At 48.0% G+C, this 17,096-nt stretch overlaps 1 protein-coding gene across 7 annotated transcripts in view; it reads left to right on the top strand.

Annotated features, from left to right (window-relative positions):
* C3H2orf76 (chromosome 3 C2orf76 homolog) overlaps positions 1 to 17,096 on the top strand; it is a 93,047-nt gene that overhangs the window by 66,729 nt on the left and 9,222 nt on the right. For 4 of the 7 annotated variants that reach the window (XM_089329334.1, XM_002712379.6, XM_008258473.5 and 1 more), the window contains one exon: positions 7,979 to 9,316. The exons of the other annotated variants lie outside the window; for them this stretch is intronic. In XM_089329334.1, the coding sequence (XP_089185460.1) occupies positions 7,979 to 8,055 (77 nt within the window). In that variant the 3' untranslated portion in view covers positions 8,056 to 9,316. Of the gene's footprint in view, positions 1 to 7,978; positions 9,317 to 17,096 lie in introns of those variants that run through there. 7 annotated transcript variants of the gene reach the window in all.

Here is a 17,096-nt window from a genome sequence, read left to right as displayed (position 1 = left end):
CAGGGCCAAAGCTGGAGCCAGAAACACGGTCCATGCACTTGAGGCCGTTGGTGCTGCCCCAAGGTCTGCGCTGACAGGGAGCTGGAATCGGGTCAGAGCTGAGAATCAAACTTAGGCTCTGCAGTGAGGGATGCGGGCAGCTCAGCTGGTAGACAGAACACCCACTATAGAGCTTTATTTATGGAGTGACGATAGCATACATTGTGTGATACCATTATCGTTAAAAGGTGAGGGTTTACCTGTTTGCATGTGTCTGTGGAGAAACGGTCACCCATGGCAGTTACAGAAATGGCTTCTCAATGTGGTGGTGTTGCCAGTGACTGATTTTTTTCCTATCTTCTCTGTGTTATTTAATTGTTCTTATAATTTGAAGTGTTTTTCTCTACGGTTGCATGTATTTCTTATTGTAAAGGAATGATTTTTTTTTTTTTTTTACAAAGAAAACAAACCCCTACCATTGGGGAAAACTGCTTGGATGAAGCCTGTGGTTGTTACTTTCTTTGTGACCTGTAAGCCTCCTCACCTCTCCAAACTTTGACTTTGTAAAAATGGGAATAATGATAACTATTCCAGGAGGTGATCCTAAGGGTTGAGTGAAAGAGTAGAGGCCTTTGCATGGGAAAGCAGCGGAAGATGGCCCAAGTCCTTGGGCCCCTGCACCTGTGTGGGAGACCGGAAAGAAGCTCCTGGCTCCTGGCCTTGGATTGTCCCAGCTCCAGCCATTACTGTCTTTTAGGGAGTGAACCAGCAAATGGAAGACTCTCCCTCTCTCCCTCTTTCCCTCTTTTCCTCTCTTCCTCTCTTCCTCTCTCCCTCTCTCCCTCTCTCCCTCTCTCCCTCTTTCACTGCCTCTGCCTCTGTCTAACTCTACTTTTCAAATAAATAAAAAGAAAAAAATGAGGGAAGGCCATTGGAACAATGCATGTAAAAGGCCCTCAAAGAATGTTCATTTTATTTAGAAATCATCAGAAGGCAAGTGGCAATTTATATATATTTTATTTTTTTAAATCAAAAAAAAATTTTTTTTTTTTTTAAATTTGCAAGGCAGAAAGAAGTCCTGTCTGCTAGTTTGCTCCTAAAACGCCTGTGGTAGCCAGGGCTGGGCCAGGCCAAAGCCAGGAGCCAAGACCTCTATCCAGGTCTCCCATGTTGGTGTTAGGGACCAGCTATTTAAGTCATCGCCTGCATGCGTTAGCAGGAAGCTGGAATTGGGCGTGGAGCTAGACTCACACCCAGGCTCTCTGATATGGTATGTGGACATCCCTAAGCCGTATCTTTACTGCTGTGCCAAATGCCTGCCCCTAGGCAAACGTTCTGAATTTTTTAAACCTTGACCTGTTGGTCTCCTTGTCATTCATTTCAGGCTGACTTAGATAATAGAAGGTCTATAGAGGGGAAAATCAAATCCCTCCTTTTGTCATCCTTGTTTGAAGGCCCCAGGACTTTGATCAGCATCAGAACACTTCAGGGCGGCACAAGCCCAGGTTGTTCCTTGGGAAGTAGATGAGAGCCACAGAACATTCTCGGCGGGCGTCCAGCGCAGAAGTGGCACTTGAAGTGTGTGGTTTTTCTAGGGAATGTGCTCTCGCCCAGCGTGGGGTCTGGGTAGGTTTTTTAGGAGATGTAAAGAGGGAAGGCCTTGCTCTCTCCCTTTTATCACTTGATCTTGCGGGTAGAGCTCTCTTACTCTGTTGTTACGGCCAGTTGCCATGGGAATAACGCAACACATTCATCCTCATGACTTTCCCTCCGAAGGAGTGGTGAAAGAAGGGAAGGGATGTCGGGGCGAGAGGTGGAGCTGAGGGGAAGAAGCCGATTTGAAGATTTCTTTTTTTTTTTTCTTTTTTCTTTCTTTCTTTTTTTTTTTTTTTTTTTTTTTTGACAGGCAGAGTGGACAGTGAGAGAGAGAGACAGAGAGAAAGGTCTTCCTTTGCTGTTGGTTCACCCTCCAATGGCCACTGCAGCCTGCGCACTGCGCTGATCCGAAGCCAGGAGCCAGGTGCTTCTCCTGGTCTCCCATGGGGTGCAGGGCCCAAGGACTTGGGCCATCCTCCACTGCACTCCCTGGCCACAGGAGAGAGCTGGCCTGGAAGAGGGGCAACTGGGACAGAATCCGGCGCCCTGACCAGGACTAGAACCCGGTGTGCCGGCGCCGCAGGCGGAGGATTAGCCTGTTGAGCTGCGGAGCCGGCCCGATTTGAAGATTTCTTTTCTCCTGGAGAAATGCCCCACTTCCAACTCTGGCCTTTTATGCGCCCTGCAGGTTCTTGTATATTCCACACCCGACCTTGGGGGAAGCATGGAAGTGTGTGCTTGTGCACTTAGTACTAACTACACAAATTTAAAAAATATATATATGTATATATGTATATATTTTTTTGGAAAGAAAAAAGAGGATTTTACCTAGAATCATTAGAATCCAAAGATTTTTTTTTATTTTTAAAAAAACCTTTTTTTTTTAAATGATTTATTTATTTGAAAGTCAGAGTTACACAGAGAGAGGAGAGGCAGAGAGAGAGGAGAGAAATCTTCCATCCGATGGTTCAATCCCCAAGTGGGTGCAATGGCTGGAGCTGCACTGATCTGAAGCCAGGAGCCAGGAGCTTCTTCCAGGTATCCCACATGGGTGCTGGAGCCCAAGGACTTGGGCCAACTTCTACTGCTTTCCCAGGCCACAGCAGAGAGCTGGATCAGAAGTGGAGCAGCCGGGACTAGAACCGGCACCCATATGGGATGTTGGCACTGCAGGCGCAGCTTAACCGGCTACACCACAGCGCCAGCCCCAAAGCCTTGTTCTTAACCATTCTAGTTTTATGAACTAATTCTCTGAAGTACTAGATTTGCATGTAAGGTGGGGGTCTTTTTTTTTTAAGTGATATTTTATCTTTCCCTTGTTCTACATCCCTCTGCTGTTATCTGATGAATCTTCCATCCTCAGGAAGAAATAGTGGCAGAGGAAGTCTCCTGCAGCTGGCTGCGTTTGGTGGGCTCTGTTTGCAAACAAGGTACAGTGGGCCAGGCTGTGCGTGCCCCTGTAGCTGGGCCCTGTAATAATCCCCGAGCTCCCGTGGGGTTTGTTTTCAGTTTGTGTGTTGCTTCTGTCATCTGCCCCCAGCCAGAACCCCATCATGCACCTCGCGCCTTCTGCCTGTCTCATTGGCACAGCCAATAGTGTAGGGTTCTTTGGGATCCCGCATCCTCCCTGGGGTCTTCTGTTATTTGTGTTCCATTCCCATGCTTGTGTTGGGTAGTAAGATCTGGAGGGCACACGTGTTCTTCCTTCGAGCGTTACTGCGGCTGCTCTTCAAGGTACCATCATAACACAGACACGGTCTGGTACCCAGCAGTGGGGGTGGCGTGCTGGGAAACGCAGTAATTCCAGAACAGGGTGTCAGGGTGCACCCCTAAAGATGCTCCTTTCCTTTCTGCCCTCCCCCCATCATTGTGGAAGTCACAGGCATGTGCCTAGTCTCTCAGAGGTCAGCTTTTCTTAGGATTTGTGTTCCTCAGACTCTGCCAGCTGATCCAAAGCAGATGGGCGAAGCTTTGTGCCCTGGGAAGCTGGCTCCGTGGTGGGGTGCTCTTCCTGGATTGTGGGCGGGCCTCCCGTGTTGAACACTTGGAAGCACAGCACAGTCGTGAGCACAGCTCTGAAAGATGCATAGATTGGGATTTTGTGAAACTTGGAAGGACAGGATGTATTCCCAGAGCAGGGGAAAGGGTGTGATTTTGTGCTTTTGGTCTGTGGTTGTCACATAAATCCCTTCTGGGCCCTTGGTGTCTGTTGTTTGTCAGCAGTCTGCACCTGTCACTTGCTGGGTCCCCTGATGGTGGATGACCTGTGCCACAGCCTCTGTGCTGTGTCACTGTCCTCAGGGCTTGCGCCTTGTCCTACCTTGATTCCCACCAGCAAGACGCTGGGAGCTGAGGAAATGCACACAAGCCCTCGTGGTCAGATGAGTTTATTCAGATGGGTCAGCTGAGGGATTTAAACACGTTGTCTTTATTTATTTCTTGGGATTTCACACTTAAAATTGATTTCTCATGTTTTATTTAAAGGCGTCATAATTATTTTCTGGTTAAAGGTGTATGTGTGTGTCCATCCCGTTTGGTAGCATTGCACAGTTTTATATCCAAAGTTCGGATGTCCTGGCTCATGTTCATTTCATTTATCTTGAGCATCAATATTAAAATGATCCACAAATGTATTTGGAGGGTTCTTAACTTGATTCCATTTGATAGGAAGACGAAGGGATGAAGTGGCAATGCATTTATTGGATTTTAGATTGCACATTCATTTCCGATTCCCATGCCAAGGCACTCTGCACCTGACTGCACGGCCGCCTGCAGCACATTTAATTTAAAATCAGGTGCCCTAGGGGACCAGCACACTGTAGACTTCCTCAGGGTTCTTCCTGAGCCATTTTTAAAGGAACCATTTTAAATAGAATTTGGAAAGCAGGCATTTAAGGACTAATAGTGGAAAAAATGATTATGTTGAGATCTGGAAAATCATTTGCAATTTGTTTTCACTCAAATTGGCAAATCAATAAAAGCTTGTAGAGAGGATTTTGAATGTTCTCAGTACACAGCAATGATAAATACTTAAGGTGATGGATATGCCGATTACCCCGTGTGATAATCATGCATTGTATTCATGTATTGAAATATCACCTTGTGCGCCATAAATTTGGACAGTTATGTGTCAACTAAAAGTAAAATCTTTAAAAATCAGCAAATCGATTTGCAATATGAAAGTCCACGAAATCTTTCTCTCAGATGTTTTCGACAGTTTTACAGGTTTTTACAAACATGAGATTCTACCTCTCTTGGAGGGCAGCACCGAAGTTTGAAATCCATTGTATGTTTCACTTTTGGATGTTCATAGCAACTTTTAATTTGCATGATTTTAAATTTGTTTAGGGTGAGAACTATTTTCACCAACCAGAAATATTCGTGTTTAACCCATTTGTCAGTCTAGTTTTCCTGAAAAAAAAAAAAAAAAAAAAAAAAAAAAAAAAAAAAAGCGATCGTCTAACGATAATATCTGGGCCCTAGATGATCTCATTCTGAGCCTGTTTTATGAGAGATGGCATAAATACTTGATACATAGAACGGACGGCTCTGTAAGTAAACGAGACCCAAGAGGACGTCGGCGTCAAAACAAAGCTGCCTTGCCAGTGCTTGCTTGCCATCACCGCATCCTGAGCCTGCGCCCCCCGGCCCGGGAAGCTGCTCAGTTTCTCCAAAGGGAAGCACGCAAATGTCAAGTGCAGTAAGCGAACAGCGTAATCGCGCCTGGCGCGGCCCCGCAACGTGCTGTGTGGGCAGCCACGGTGTGTGGTGGGCGGTGTGTAAATAGCACCTGGCCACCGGAGCCTGGCGCCGCACCGATTAAGAAGTGGGTGCCTTTTGCTCCTTGGCCATGAGAAGTTTGATCATCGAGGTCTGTCCCTGGGTGGACTTCCCTTCTCCAAAGGAAAACCGCGGGAGATTTTGTAGAAAGGCTACGTGGCCAAGGATCTTAGCTTTGAATGTGGAGTTTGCCAAAGCCCCTTTCTTCACATGTTACTGATTCCAAGCGGGATGCCTCCTGGCTGTTCTTTGAGATGCTGTTTTCCCGAAGCAGGGAGCGATACAGTAACTGCTTGCCTGGTGCGGTGTGCGGTGTGCACAGCCCCTCCCCTCGGATGCCCCCAGGCTCGTGCTGATGAGAGCTTGCAATCCGATTTCATCGACTGTGATTAAATTTAATCTCACCGATGTAGTGGAGCTGGGATGAGGCTCTGAGACGCCGGTTGATTGTATTTTCTTCTCTCAGCGTTTGTTTGTTTTCTGTAATGAGCACGGGTGGCTTACGCCGGAGTGATATTAAATTTCATATTCCCCCAAAACAGCAAAAACCACTTCTAATGAAATATCCTGCTAATCTCCTTAATTTCACTCCTCTGTGCTAAGTTCTAATGGTGAGATGATAGTGGCAAAGGAACAAACCTCTGGTAAGCCTGGGCCCCCTTTCCGTTATCCTATTTACTGGGCTTGAAGAGTTTCACTGGTCCGCTCTTAGAGTCTATGTTAATCGAGCACTCAGTATTCATTACAAATAATCTCGTCTGTTTTCTCGCCGAGACTCTGCAGGCCCCTTTGCTCTTTCTGTAAAAGCCAGGCAGACTGTATTAACTTCTGGTTTAATTTAAGAAACCAGTGTGGAACTTGTTGGCACAACACCTTAAAGAACTGCATGTTTAATAATTGGAAGGCTCTCCATCAGATCCGTCCCCAGCCTGAATTAATAATGGCGCTGACTTACTGTTTTAGAAGACGGAGTCCTTGACCTGCTAGGTTGGAAGAATTGTGACTGCTCTGAACCTTTGCGGGCCCCCTCGCCGGGCCGCGTCCCCTGTGGATAATTAGAGGTATTTGAAGGTGCTGAGGTGGAAGCCAATTTGTATCTTTCACTTTGCATATTGCCGAAGCCTCATGAATTAGTCATCAGCAGAGCAAAAAATTAACTTCTTCAGACACATATTTTGATGGGTCACGCGGGAGAATGTAAAGTGATCTGTAAAATATTCCACTGATCCTCGAAGTATTAAATTATTATACCTACAGGCTAATTTCGCGGGGCAAGGGGAGCAGCCACCTCCTTTAGTAACTGAGTAACAGATTTCAAAAGAAAAACAAAATCAAGGTTTGTTATTTTCCTGGACAATAAAGGGGCAATTTGATGATTTCATGAAAACCAGGTTCTCGTGTTCACTCTTGAATTTAATTTGGAGGTGGTGGTGTGTCCTCTTTCCTTTTAATTGAGTTGAGTCTGAGGTGTTTTTTTTTTTTTTTTCCCCATGAAAACATTCTTTATCGGCAAGCAGACACTTCAGCCTTTTGGATCACATCCGTCTCGCAAAATGACTGACCTCACACGTGGCTGTCTAGCTACTCATTGTGACATACTCTGTTTGGAGCTGATTATAAATTTTAAGATGTACAGTTTCTGTAACTTTTGAAAATAATCCAGGAAAATGACTCTCAGTGAAGCAAAACCCAACCTAGCATACATGGTAGCACTGCTCCTCCCTTCTGGGTGCTTAGTTCTGTCTCCTAATGCAGACGGCTGTATACAAAAATGGCAGCCGTTGTTGTGTGTGCGTCTTACAGGTGTTCCACTTAACTGACAAACATAATTTACAAGAAGAAAATTTCAAATAATGTTGCAAGATTTGGTTAATTTTGTTGTTGTTTTGCTAATGGAAAGCCAGGGAAATGTTCTTTTATTGAAAGTGTTTCTTTCAAGGAATCACTTCCTTCTGAAGACCACTTTGCTGTGTGAGAAGGGAGCTAGCCCTGGGAAATCCTTCAGACCCAGACTGGTCTACTAGGGGGCTTCAGACCATTCCAGGACAAGTCACATTTTCCATGAACTTTCAAATTTGAGATTTTTTTTTTTTTTTGAGATTCTACCTATTTGAGAGGCAGAATTATACAGAGAGAGAGAAGAGAGGGAGAAACAGAGAGAGAGAGAGGTCTTCCATCCACTGATTCACTCCCCAAATGGCCACAATGGCTGGAGCTGGGCTGATCTGGAGCCAGGAGCCAGGAGCTTCTTCCGGGTCTCCCACGTGGGTGCAGGGGCCCAAGGACTTGGGCCATCTTCTACTGCTTTCCCAGGCCATAGCAGAGAGCTGGATCGGAAGAGGAGCAGCTGGGACACGAACCAGTGCCCATATGGGATGCTGGTGCTGCAGACGGAGGCTTAGCCCACTGCACCACAGCGCTTGAGTTTGAGATTCTTAAGACTGCCCCCTTAACTTCCTGCTGATCTGATAACAGAAAGAATTCATGTTTATTCATGTTTTCCACTGTAGGCATCTGAAACTCTTCTCAAACATGGAGCCAAAGTGTTTGCGGATCTCCAGACTTGTCTAAAACTTAGTTTTACATAAAAACCTTTTTCCCATTTTCGCTTTTTCTTTTTCAGCCAGTGAGACAGAAGTCGCATTCTTCTGCGGAGAAGATTATGAGAAGTACAAAGCTAATCCCGTTTCAGCCTGGTGAAGACATCTCTGGGCCTCCTTTTTTGCAAACGTGTATTAAGCTCTTTATTCCACCAGTGAGTTTTGGAAATTGACAAATCTTAAAACATTAATCTCAGGCTCTGCCATTTGAGCGAAAATCTGATGATTTCTCTCTGCAGATCTCATCTTTCCTGCCCCCTCCACCTCTATTTCCTCTTGTAAAACAACAACATAGTATGAGAAAAAACAATCTGATTTCCTCAAAGTGGAAGGAATTGTTATTCAAAAGCCATCATGGAATATTGATTTTTAAAATGCAGTTTTCTATAATTAGGAATTGTTTTGATGGCTTGCCTGTTGGGCTCTTTAAAAAGAATGTAAGACTAAGGTCAGGCTGTTCATTTTGTATTTTTCCTGTAGCTTCTGATTGGGACAGTTATGACTGTCTTTATATTTTGGACGACTGGGGGGCCATCTTTTAGTTCAGGGAATGTGCAGTACGCACCACTGGATGTGAAATTAGGCAGGTTTTCTGATGGAAGAGGGTTTCTTTTTCTGTCATCTCAGCCTACACAAAGAGCCTTGCCAGTGTCCCCCCACCACTCTCTCCTCTCCTTTCCCCCTCCCCCCATCCGTCTCTCCCCAACCCCAGCTGTGTTCCTGACTTCAGGAGTAAATTAATAAAGCCAGACTCATTGTTTTGGAGGCAAGGTAGCAGGATGTTTGTACATAAAGAAGAAAGTTGTTCGTGGAGAGCAGGTGTGCATCTGGGTGAGAGGGTCTTTAAATAGCGGGGCTGATGCCGACACCAGCGTCCCCACCAGGGCCCCCGCGCGTCCATCGGAACTCCTGGGGGTGTTGAGTGACTCTAGAACCTCTCCCCGCATCCCTACAGCTGCCAGGAGGGCAAAGCGGCTTCATCGTGGTGGAGTCTGACTTGAGAGATCCATTTTTTTTTTTAAATCAAGTTGGAAAGTCTGATCACCCTGAGCAAAAGATGTTTTGCTTTGTTGCAACATTTAATAGAGTCGCCTCGAAATCAGGAATTCTATTGATTTATTCATTGTTTCAGTCATTAAGCTAAGTGCTGAATACACAGATGACCTAGTGAACGCAGAAGAGAAAGAGGTACAGGTTGTGGAAAAATAGACTGAGAAGATAAATTTACTTCAGGGCAGAAAGTTCACGGATAAGTTTTTCATGCTGTACATTTTCGAAGGGTTTTTTTTTTTTTTTAAAACTCCTTGTATGCATGGGCTACAATGTTTTTTTTGCACCAAGATAAACTAAAGTTTTTTAAACATTGTTGATTCTGTGTTTATTTTTTTACAAGATTTATTTATTTATTTGAAAGGCAGAGATAGAGAGAGAGGTCTTCCATCCGCTGGTTCACTCCCCAAATGGCTGTAGTGGCCGGAACTTGTGTTTTAATTCCATTTCTCATGGAATTTTTGAAGTCCCTTTATTTCTGGATTCCTCCTTAACCTAGAACACTGAAGGACACCTTATTGTTTGCTGGCATGGAATGGGCTTTGAGACATTTTGATAGGTGGAATTATCAAGGGAATCAAAATGTGTTGGCATCTGTTTAAAAAGCACAAATGATTTCATATACATCTCTCTGAGTAATTACGGATGTGAGGGTCATGTCTGTGTCATGTTGCTGTAGTGTGAATGTTTATGTGCACCACAAATCCCAGTGTGCTGGTGGGAGGCAGGCAGGACACAGCAGCAGAGCCCCCGTGGGTGGGAACAGTACCCCGATTAAACAAATCCCAGAGAGACCCCACGCGAGGTTCCTCTGGGCGGGAGGACGGTGGCTGCGAGGACCTGGCTCGGCAGTCATCTCGGAGTCTGCTGGTGCCTTGGTCTCGCACTGTCAGCTCCGCGGTGATGGGAGGCAGGCGCCTGTTGTTAGTAAGCCACTCAGTCCGGGGGAGCCTGCGGCACCAGCAAGAATGGAGTAAGACCTCATGTGTATGAATATATTCAGAAGCCACGTGCACATCCATGACACAGAAGGGCAGACGCTAGAGCAGCGACACAGATGACCTGTGGGAGGTAAAGTGGGAAGAACCTGTGTCTGTAGTGTATGAACTTTACAAGGAGACCGTGTTTGTGCTAAGAATTCCAAGAAACAAAATTAATACAAGCAGAGCAATTAAAAAAAAAAAAAACAAAAAAAAAACAAAAAACAGGAAAAACTCCATTGGGCAATTGCCCCAAACATTTTGGCTTGTTTCCATCAGGGTTAATTTTTCTTTCCTTTTCTTTTTCCTTCCTTTCTCTCCTTTCCTTTCTTCTCTCTCTCTCAGTTAACCCCTCCCTCCCTTCCTTCCTTCCTATTTATTTGAAAGGCAGAGTGACAAAAAAAGAGAGGTCTTCCATCCACTGGTTCACTCCCCAAATGCCTGCAATAGCCAGGGCTGAGCCAGGCCAGAGCCAGGAGCTCCATCCGGGTCTCCCACGTGGGTAGAGGGGTCCAGGTACCTGGGCCATCTTCCTCTGCCTTCCCAGACACATCAGCAGGGAGCCGGATCAGAAGGTGTGCAGCTGGGACTTGAGCTGGAGCTCCGGAAAGGAACGTTGGTGCAGTCTCAGGCAGCGGCTGAGCCCTCTGTGCCTTAACACCGGCCCCAGGGTTAGTTTTTCTGTGTATACTGTCTAGTGTTTCTTTTTATGTGTTTTACCCCCATCAAATATTGTAAAAAACAAGCAACTCTGAGATTAAAAGAAGTAAAATTCCTGCGAAAGGTCATGCCTTCGCATCGCTTGGGGTGCACACTTTCAGATGTTTTTCTGCACATACGTCATTACTTGAGCACATAGGTGTGCATTTTAAAGCAGTATCAGTCTCTGAAATATGGATGAGAGGCCTCACTTATTTGCAATTACCACTGTGTGTCAGGCCCTGTACAAGGGTGCTTCAAAACATTCATGGGGGCTGGCACTGTGGCTCAGCAGGTTAGGCCTCTGTCCCAGCATCACATATGGGTGCCAGTTTGAGTCTCGGCTGCTCCACTTCCAAACCAACTCTCTGCTAATGGCCTAGAAAAGCAGTGGAAGATGGCCCAAGTGCTTGGGCACCTATGTGGGAAATCCTAAAGAAGCTCTTGGCTCCTGGCATTGGCCTGGTCCAGCCCTGGCCATTGTGGCCATTTGGGGAGTGAACCAGTGAATGGAAGACTCACTCTCTCTCTCTCTTTCTGCCTCTCTGTAATTCACTGCTTTCAAATAAATCAATCTTTAAAAAAATTTCGAAACCCAAGTACAGTTTTTTCACAGAATGTATTTCCCATGAACTCTGCAGACCCCTCTGTGTTCTGTGTATGATGTCACTTAATCCTCACGGTGGTCCTGGGCGGGAGCTCTGGGGACCCCAGGCCTCCCCGTCTGTGACAGCGTGCCCTCACAGACCAGAAGCTGCTCGCCCAGGGCCTGCAATGCGGTGGTCAAGAGCAGCTTTCCTCGGACTTCAAAGCCCGTTTCTGTGGCCCTTGGAAAGCAAGGTGCGCCTGGCACGTGGGGAAATGCAGCAGACAGGTGGTCAGCCGCAGGCCAGGAGGCAGGGCCCCATCCACACGCATCAGCTGCTTGTGGGAGTCATGCAGACATGCAGGAGAGGTGATGTTGTTCCTGCGTTTCTGGGACACTGGAGAAGTGGCCTGGCCTGGGCCCCTCTCTCTAGGAAACACTTTGATTGCTGGGGATGGGAGCAGGAGGGAAAAGCAGGGCTTCCCCATTTCTGCTAATGCCACACACATGTGTGTGTGTGTGCGCTCATGCACACGTATGTGTGTGTGCAGATGTAGGGGGTGTCTGACATGGCTGGACCACTTCGGCGAGCACGGAAGTCCACATGTGGCAGTGTGGGAGGAACCACATGTCCTCTTTTTTCTCATTGGGCTGTGCACGTGTGTACATGTGTGCACATGTGTGTGCATGCAAGTGTATTGGAAAAGGGCTTTGATTCTTGGTTACAGGCAGTTTCAACTCATTTTACTCTCATGATCCATCAGATTAGCAACAGTAATTGAATGAAGTGGAATCTTCGCTTCATGGGTTCAAGGTTAGTACTCTGAACTCCAGTATCAGGTCTCCGCAGGCCTGGAGAGCCCCTGTGTGTCACGGTACCCCACGGCCACTCCCCTGCATGTTGGGGAGTGGTGGGGGGCAACACAGGCTCAGCTTGTCATTTCTCTCCGTCACAAGAGACTGTTCAGTGATTCAGCCCTGAGCCCCGTTCCCCCAGCCCCAGAAAGCATTCTGGGTTCGGTTATGAGCATCAGGGTTTGGATAATGGTCTCTGGAGACTCATGTCTTGGTCACCAGTCAGAAAGGCTCATGGTTTTTGGGCCGGCGCCACAGCTCACTTGGCTGGTCCTCTGGCTGCGGTGCCGGCACCCCGGGTTCTAGTCCTGGTTGCTTCTCTTCCAGTCCAGCTCTCTGCTGTGGCCCGGGAAGGCAGTGGAGGATGGCCCAAGTGCTTGGGCCCTGCACCCACATGGGAGACCGGGAGGAAGCACCTGGCTCCTGGCTTTTCCGATGGGTGCAGCACTTTGGGGGTGAACCAATGGAAAAGGAAGATCTTTCTTTCTCTCTCTCTCTCTCTCTCTCTCTCTCACTAACTCTGCCTGTCAATAAATAAATAAATAAATAAATAAAAAGGCTCGTGGGCTGTGTAATGAGTTGATGTGTGTCATGTGCAGTGCGAGTGAGCCGCTGCACCTTTCTTGCCCACACTGTTGGCCTCCATGGGTGACTTCCCCAAATCACATCACTCCCATGTGGCAAGATCCTAGGCAGGGGAAATCCAGCTCAGGCCTGGGGGTGCCACCTGACTCTTGGGGACTAAGGAAAGGCTGAGCTCTTCAGGGAATGCTCACCTCACTCCCACAAAGCGCAGCACACAGGGAGGGTGCTGCCGCCCCAAAGTCTCGTGATCAGCCCAGCCTGGTCTACTGAAGCAGTGACCAGAGTCCCCTGGAGGCTCTGACCCCCAACAGACAGGACCGAGTCAGGTGGCGGGGCTGAGAACGGTGGGGAAGGCGGCTAGGGAGACGGACGCCTGACCTCTCCCGTGCCTTCAGTGTCCGATTCTGTTTAGCACCCAGCGCCAACCTTACAGACCTTACAGATTCTTGACGCTCATCTCACAGCTGAGGGGATCCACATAGGCTGGATGGTGAACTTAGCACCAACCGTTTTTGTAAACTGATGGAGACTGGGCCCTGGCATAATTGGTCAGCAGACCCCAGCACATGTATGTTCCAAATGGAGTTGAAGAAATGCCATCAAAGGCCATGTTGGGGTGCTTGGTGCAATGGTTAGGGCACTTCTTGGGATGCCCACATCCTATATCAGAGTGCTTGTCTGAGTCTCACCCAGCTCCCTCACTTGCCTGGAAGGCAGCAGAAGATGGCTCAAATGCTTGGGTCTCTGCCACCCGCGTGGGAGACCCAGATGGAGATCCAGACTCCTGGCCTGGTCCAGCTCTGACTATTGCAGCCATCTGGGGAGTGAACCAGTGCATGGAAGATTTCTCCCTCCCTCCCTCCCTCCCTCCCTCCTTCTCTCTCTCTCTCTGCCTTTCAAATACATAAACAAACAAAAAAGATCAGGGTACACTTTCAAATGTCCTAACACTATGGAAATATTTCATTGTGGAACAAAGCCGTCTGAGAACAAAACTCTCCCAGGTATCTCAGGAGGGGAAAGATAAAGCCGAACGAAAGCTGTGTGGAGTTGGCTGGTTTGCCTTGGTGTGCGTGCTGTTGCGGTGCACCTGCCGCCTCGGCTGCCGCCAGTCCTCTGCAGCGCAGTTCCCGTGTACGCCCGGAGGCAGTCTCGCGCCTCCAGCAGGGCCTTCCTGCCCACTGGGAAAAGCTGCCATGGTGGCGGCTCACAGCAGGTTCTGTTTGAACCGTCCCTGGAAAGCTAAGCAGAGAACCCAGCAAGGGCTTGTACAACGGTGCCAATTGCTGCAGCATTTTTCTCTCCCTACTTGCCTTAAAGCAAAAGTTGCTCGTTTTAAAAGTGACCTAGAACTGAACTTGTGGTGACATTTAGAATTACACGAATTAGAAAAGGCACATGGTGCACTTCTGGCTGAATTGGAAGTATTTGCCTTTCTGTGTTTGCTCTAGCCGAGCGTGATGAGGAGGGAAGAGGCAGACAGCACGGAGTTGGAAGAACGCAGTCACTGGCCCAGAGGGCTGACCTTGGGCAAGCTGCTCAGCCTTCCATGGGTCTCAGCGTCTTGCTCTGTGAAATGGGGATGATGACACTGACCCCACAGACGTGCTCTGAGGCTTCAGTAAAATGAACCAGCTCAGTGCCTAGCATAAAAAGTAGAGGTTAGGGCCAGCGTTGTGATGCAGCTGGTTAAGCCACCACCTGCAATGCTGGTAGCCTCTCTCATGGCTGGTTCAAGTCCTGCTGCTCCACTTCCCATCTTGCTCCCTGCTAATGTACCTGGGAAGGTAGTGGTAGATGGCCCACGTGCTTGGGCCTCTGTCACCCACATGGGAAACCCAGATGGAATTCCAGCTCCTGGCCTCAGTATGGCCCAGGCCCTACCATTGCAGCCATTTGGGGAGTGAACCACTAAATGGAAAAATCTCTCTCTCTTTGTGTCTCTTTCTCTGTGACTCTGCCTCTCAAATAAATAGATGCATTTTTTTTAAAAAAGGATACATCAAAAAGTTTGTGGAAAATGGAATTAAAAGATGTTTATTTTGGTGCAAAAGTTTTGAAATCCATGCATAATTTTTCCATGATTTGCATTTCCACAAACTTGTGGAAGACCTCTGAGAGGAATGAATTCCAGAATTTTTGTGCACCAAGATAAACTAGCCTTTTAACTTCATTTTCCATGAAACTTTGAGAAAGTACTCTACATTGTATTTGGGGGAAGAGTTTTCTATCACTTTGCTGTTTCACTAAGAGCAGCAACCCCATCTGCCAGAAGCTGTGGACGTGGACATGAGGTTGAATTCCCCACGGAGTGCTGAGCAGGTGGAACCCTCCCGGCAGAGTTCTCAGACACCTGCCAGAGCTCCTCTTTGTTTCCCAAGGGCCCTTCCTCTCCCGTTCTCTTCCTGGGACTCCTGGTCCTGGGAGGCAGCTCCTCCTGAACATGTTGCCTGCCTGTCTAATGTACCGTGTACGTACATGCGTCCATTCCCCCTGCTGGCATCTGTCCCAGTTAGGACAAAGGGGCTCATCCATGACACCAGCAGAAAGCCGCCCCTCTGTGCACAGGGCGGGGTGGTGCAGAAGGACAAATGCAACCCCAGGGGACTTCAGAACGCCGACTGAAAAAGGGAACGGAAACAGAAGTTTACCTGAGAGCTGGAAGCATTAGAGATCCGCCCGCAGCTTTTGCGTAATATTTGTCTGCCCTGGATATTTCCAAGACTCCCTCCTGTGCCTATAGATTTCACAATTTTATACACCCAAAGAAACTTACTTTTTAATTCCATTTTCCACACATTTTGGGAGTCTCTCATAAAATCTTTGAGAAGGAAAGCCTTGCAAAGGCTGGTGTTGCAGCTGGAAGGTTCCACATGCCTGCGCAAGGCGCCAGTGCCCCCGCCTACAAATGCCCCCGCCTTCTAGGAAGCGGGCTCTGCTCTCACCCGCGCCTGCCTATTTCAGCCACCAGGTGGCAGCAGAGCCTGCATAGCCTGGAGGATGGTGAGGAAGACGGGTTTCACTCCTTGTCCATGACTGTGTCTGGGGGGTGGGTTCCTCCATCTGTAAGTCAGCCCCGGGGTCCTTTGCTGAGAGTCAAAGGCTTTTTCTTGTACTAGTGCTCAAAAGCAGTCTGGGATTGCTACTTCCTAAAACTTTATTTTAAAAGTCAATGCCTAGGGGCTGGCACTGTGGTGTTGCAGGTAAAGCTGCCACCTGCGAAGCCGGCATCCCATATGGGTGCCAGTTGGAGTTCCAGCTGCTCCACTTCTGATCAGCTTCCTGCTGAGGGTCTGGGAAAACAGCAGAGGATGGCCCAAGTGCTTGAACTCCTGCACCCACGGGAGACCCAGAAGAAGCTCCTGGCTCTTGGCTTTGGATTGGCCCAGCTTGCAGACTGTTTCGGCCATTTGGGGAGTGAACCATCGATGGAAGACCTCACTGTCTCTCTCTCTCTCTCTCTCTCTCCTTCTGTAACTCTGAATTCCAAAGATAAAATAGATCTTATTAAAAAAAAGTGACTAATGATTTCAAAGCCAACACTTAACCTTGATTCAGTTATATCTCCTTCATTTTACTTCTTTCTTGTTTTGAGAAACGACTTATTTATTAATTTATTTACTTATTTGAAGGGCAGAGTTATATAGAGAGAGACACATACACTCAGAGAGATCTTCCATCCTCTGGTTCACTCCCCCAAGTGGCTGCAATGGCCAGGGCTGGGCCAGGCTGAAGCCAGGAGCCAGGAGCTCCATCCCAGGCTCCCACTTGGGTGGCAGGGGCCGAAGCACTTGGTCCACCTTCCATTGCCTTCCCAGGCACATTAACAGGGAGCTGGATGGGAAGCGGAGGAGCCAGGACTCAAACCCACGCTCCGATATGGGATGCCAGCATCACAAATGTCGGCTTAGCCTGCTGTGCCACAGCACTGGCCCCTGGTTCTTTTTTTCTGATTTTTAAAAGAATACCAACGGCGTGTTAACACTTCGGAAAATGCCGCTGCTTGTTGGCGGAGGATTACTTTTTAAAGCAGAAAATTGATTCCAGCAGGCTTTAGCAGAGCCTTTGTTAAACGCCTCTGAGTACACTGCATTACCTGCAATCTCTTCTGTTTGACCCGTGTGTGTGTGTGTGTGTGTGTGTGTGCTGGAGCCAATTCCTTCCCAGGCCGGTTGCAGAGGGATTCTGTCCGGCTCGGTGGACACACTTGGCAGGTGCGAAGGCGAGACTTCAGCCAGTGCCCAGTGCTGTGGAGGCCAGGGGAGACTCGGCCGGCAGGATGTCCCTGACCCTTCCGAGGGCTGGAAGTCCTCATGCAGGATCAGGCAATGCCTTGAGCTCTTTGGATAGTGTCTGGGCGCCCAAGTTTAGTCCCCGGTCCTGTCA

Source organism: Oryctolagus cuniculus, chromosome 3, assembly GCF_051225735.1.
Source record: "Oryctolagus cuniculus isolate XC-2025 breed Fujian yellow rabbit chromosome 3, ASM5122573v1, whole genome shotgun sequence".
Taxonomy (NCBI): Eukaryota; Metazoa; Chordata; class Mammalia; order Lagomorpha; family Leporidae; genus Oryctolagus; species Oryctolagus cuniculus.
Note: the sequence above shows the minus strand (reverse complement) of the source record. Positions and strands in the feature narration are given on the sequence as shown.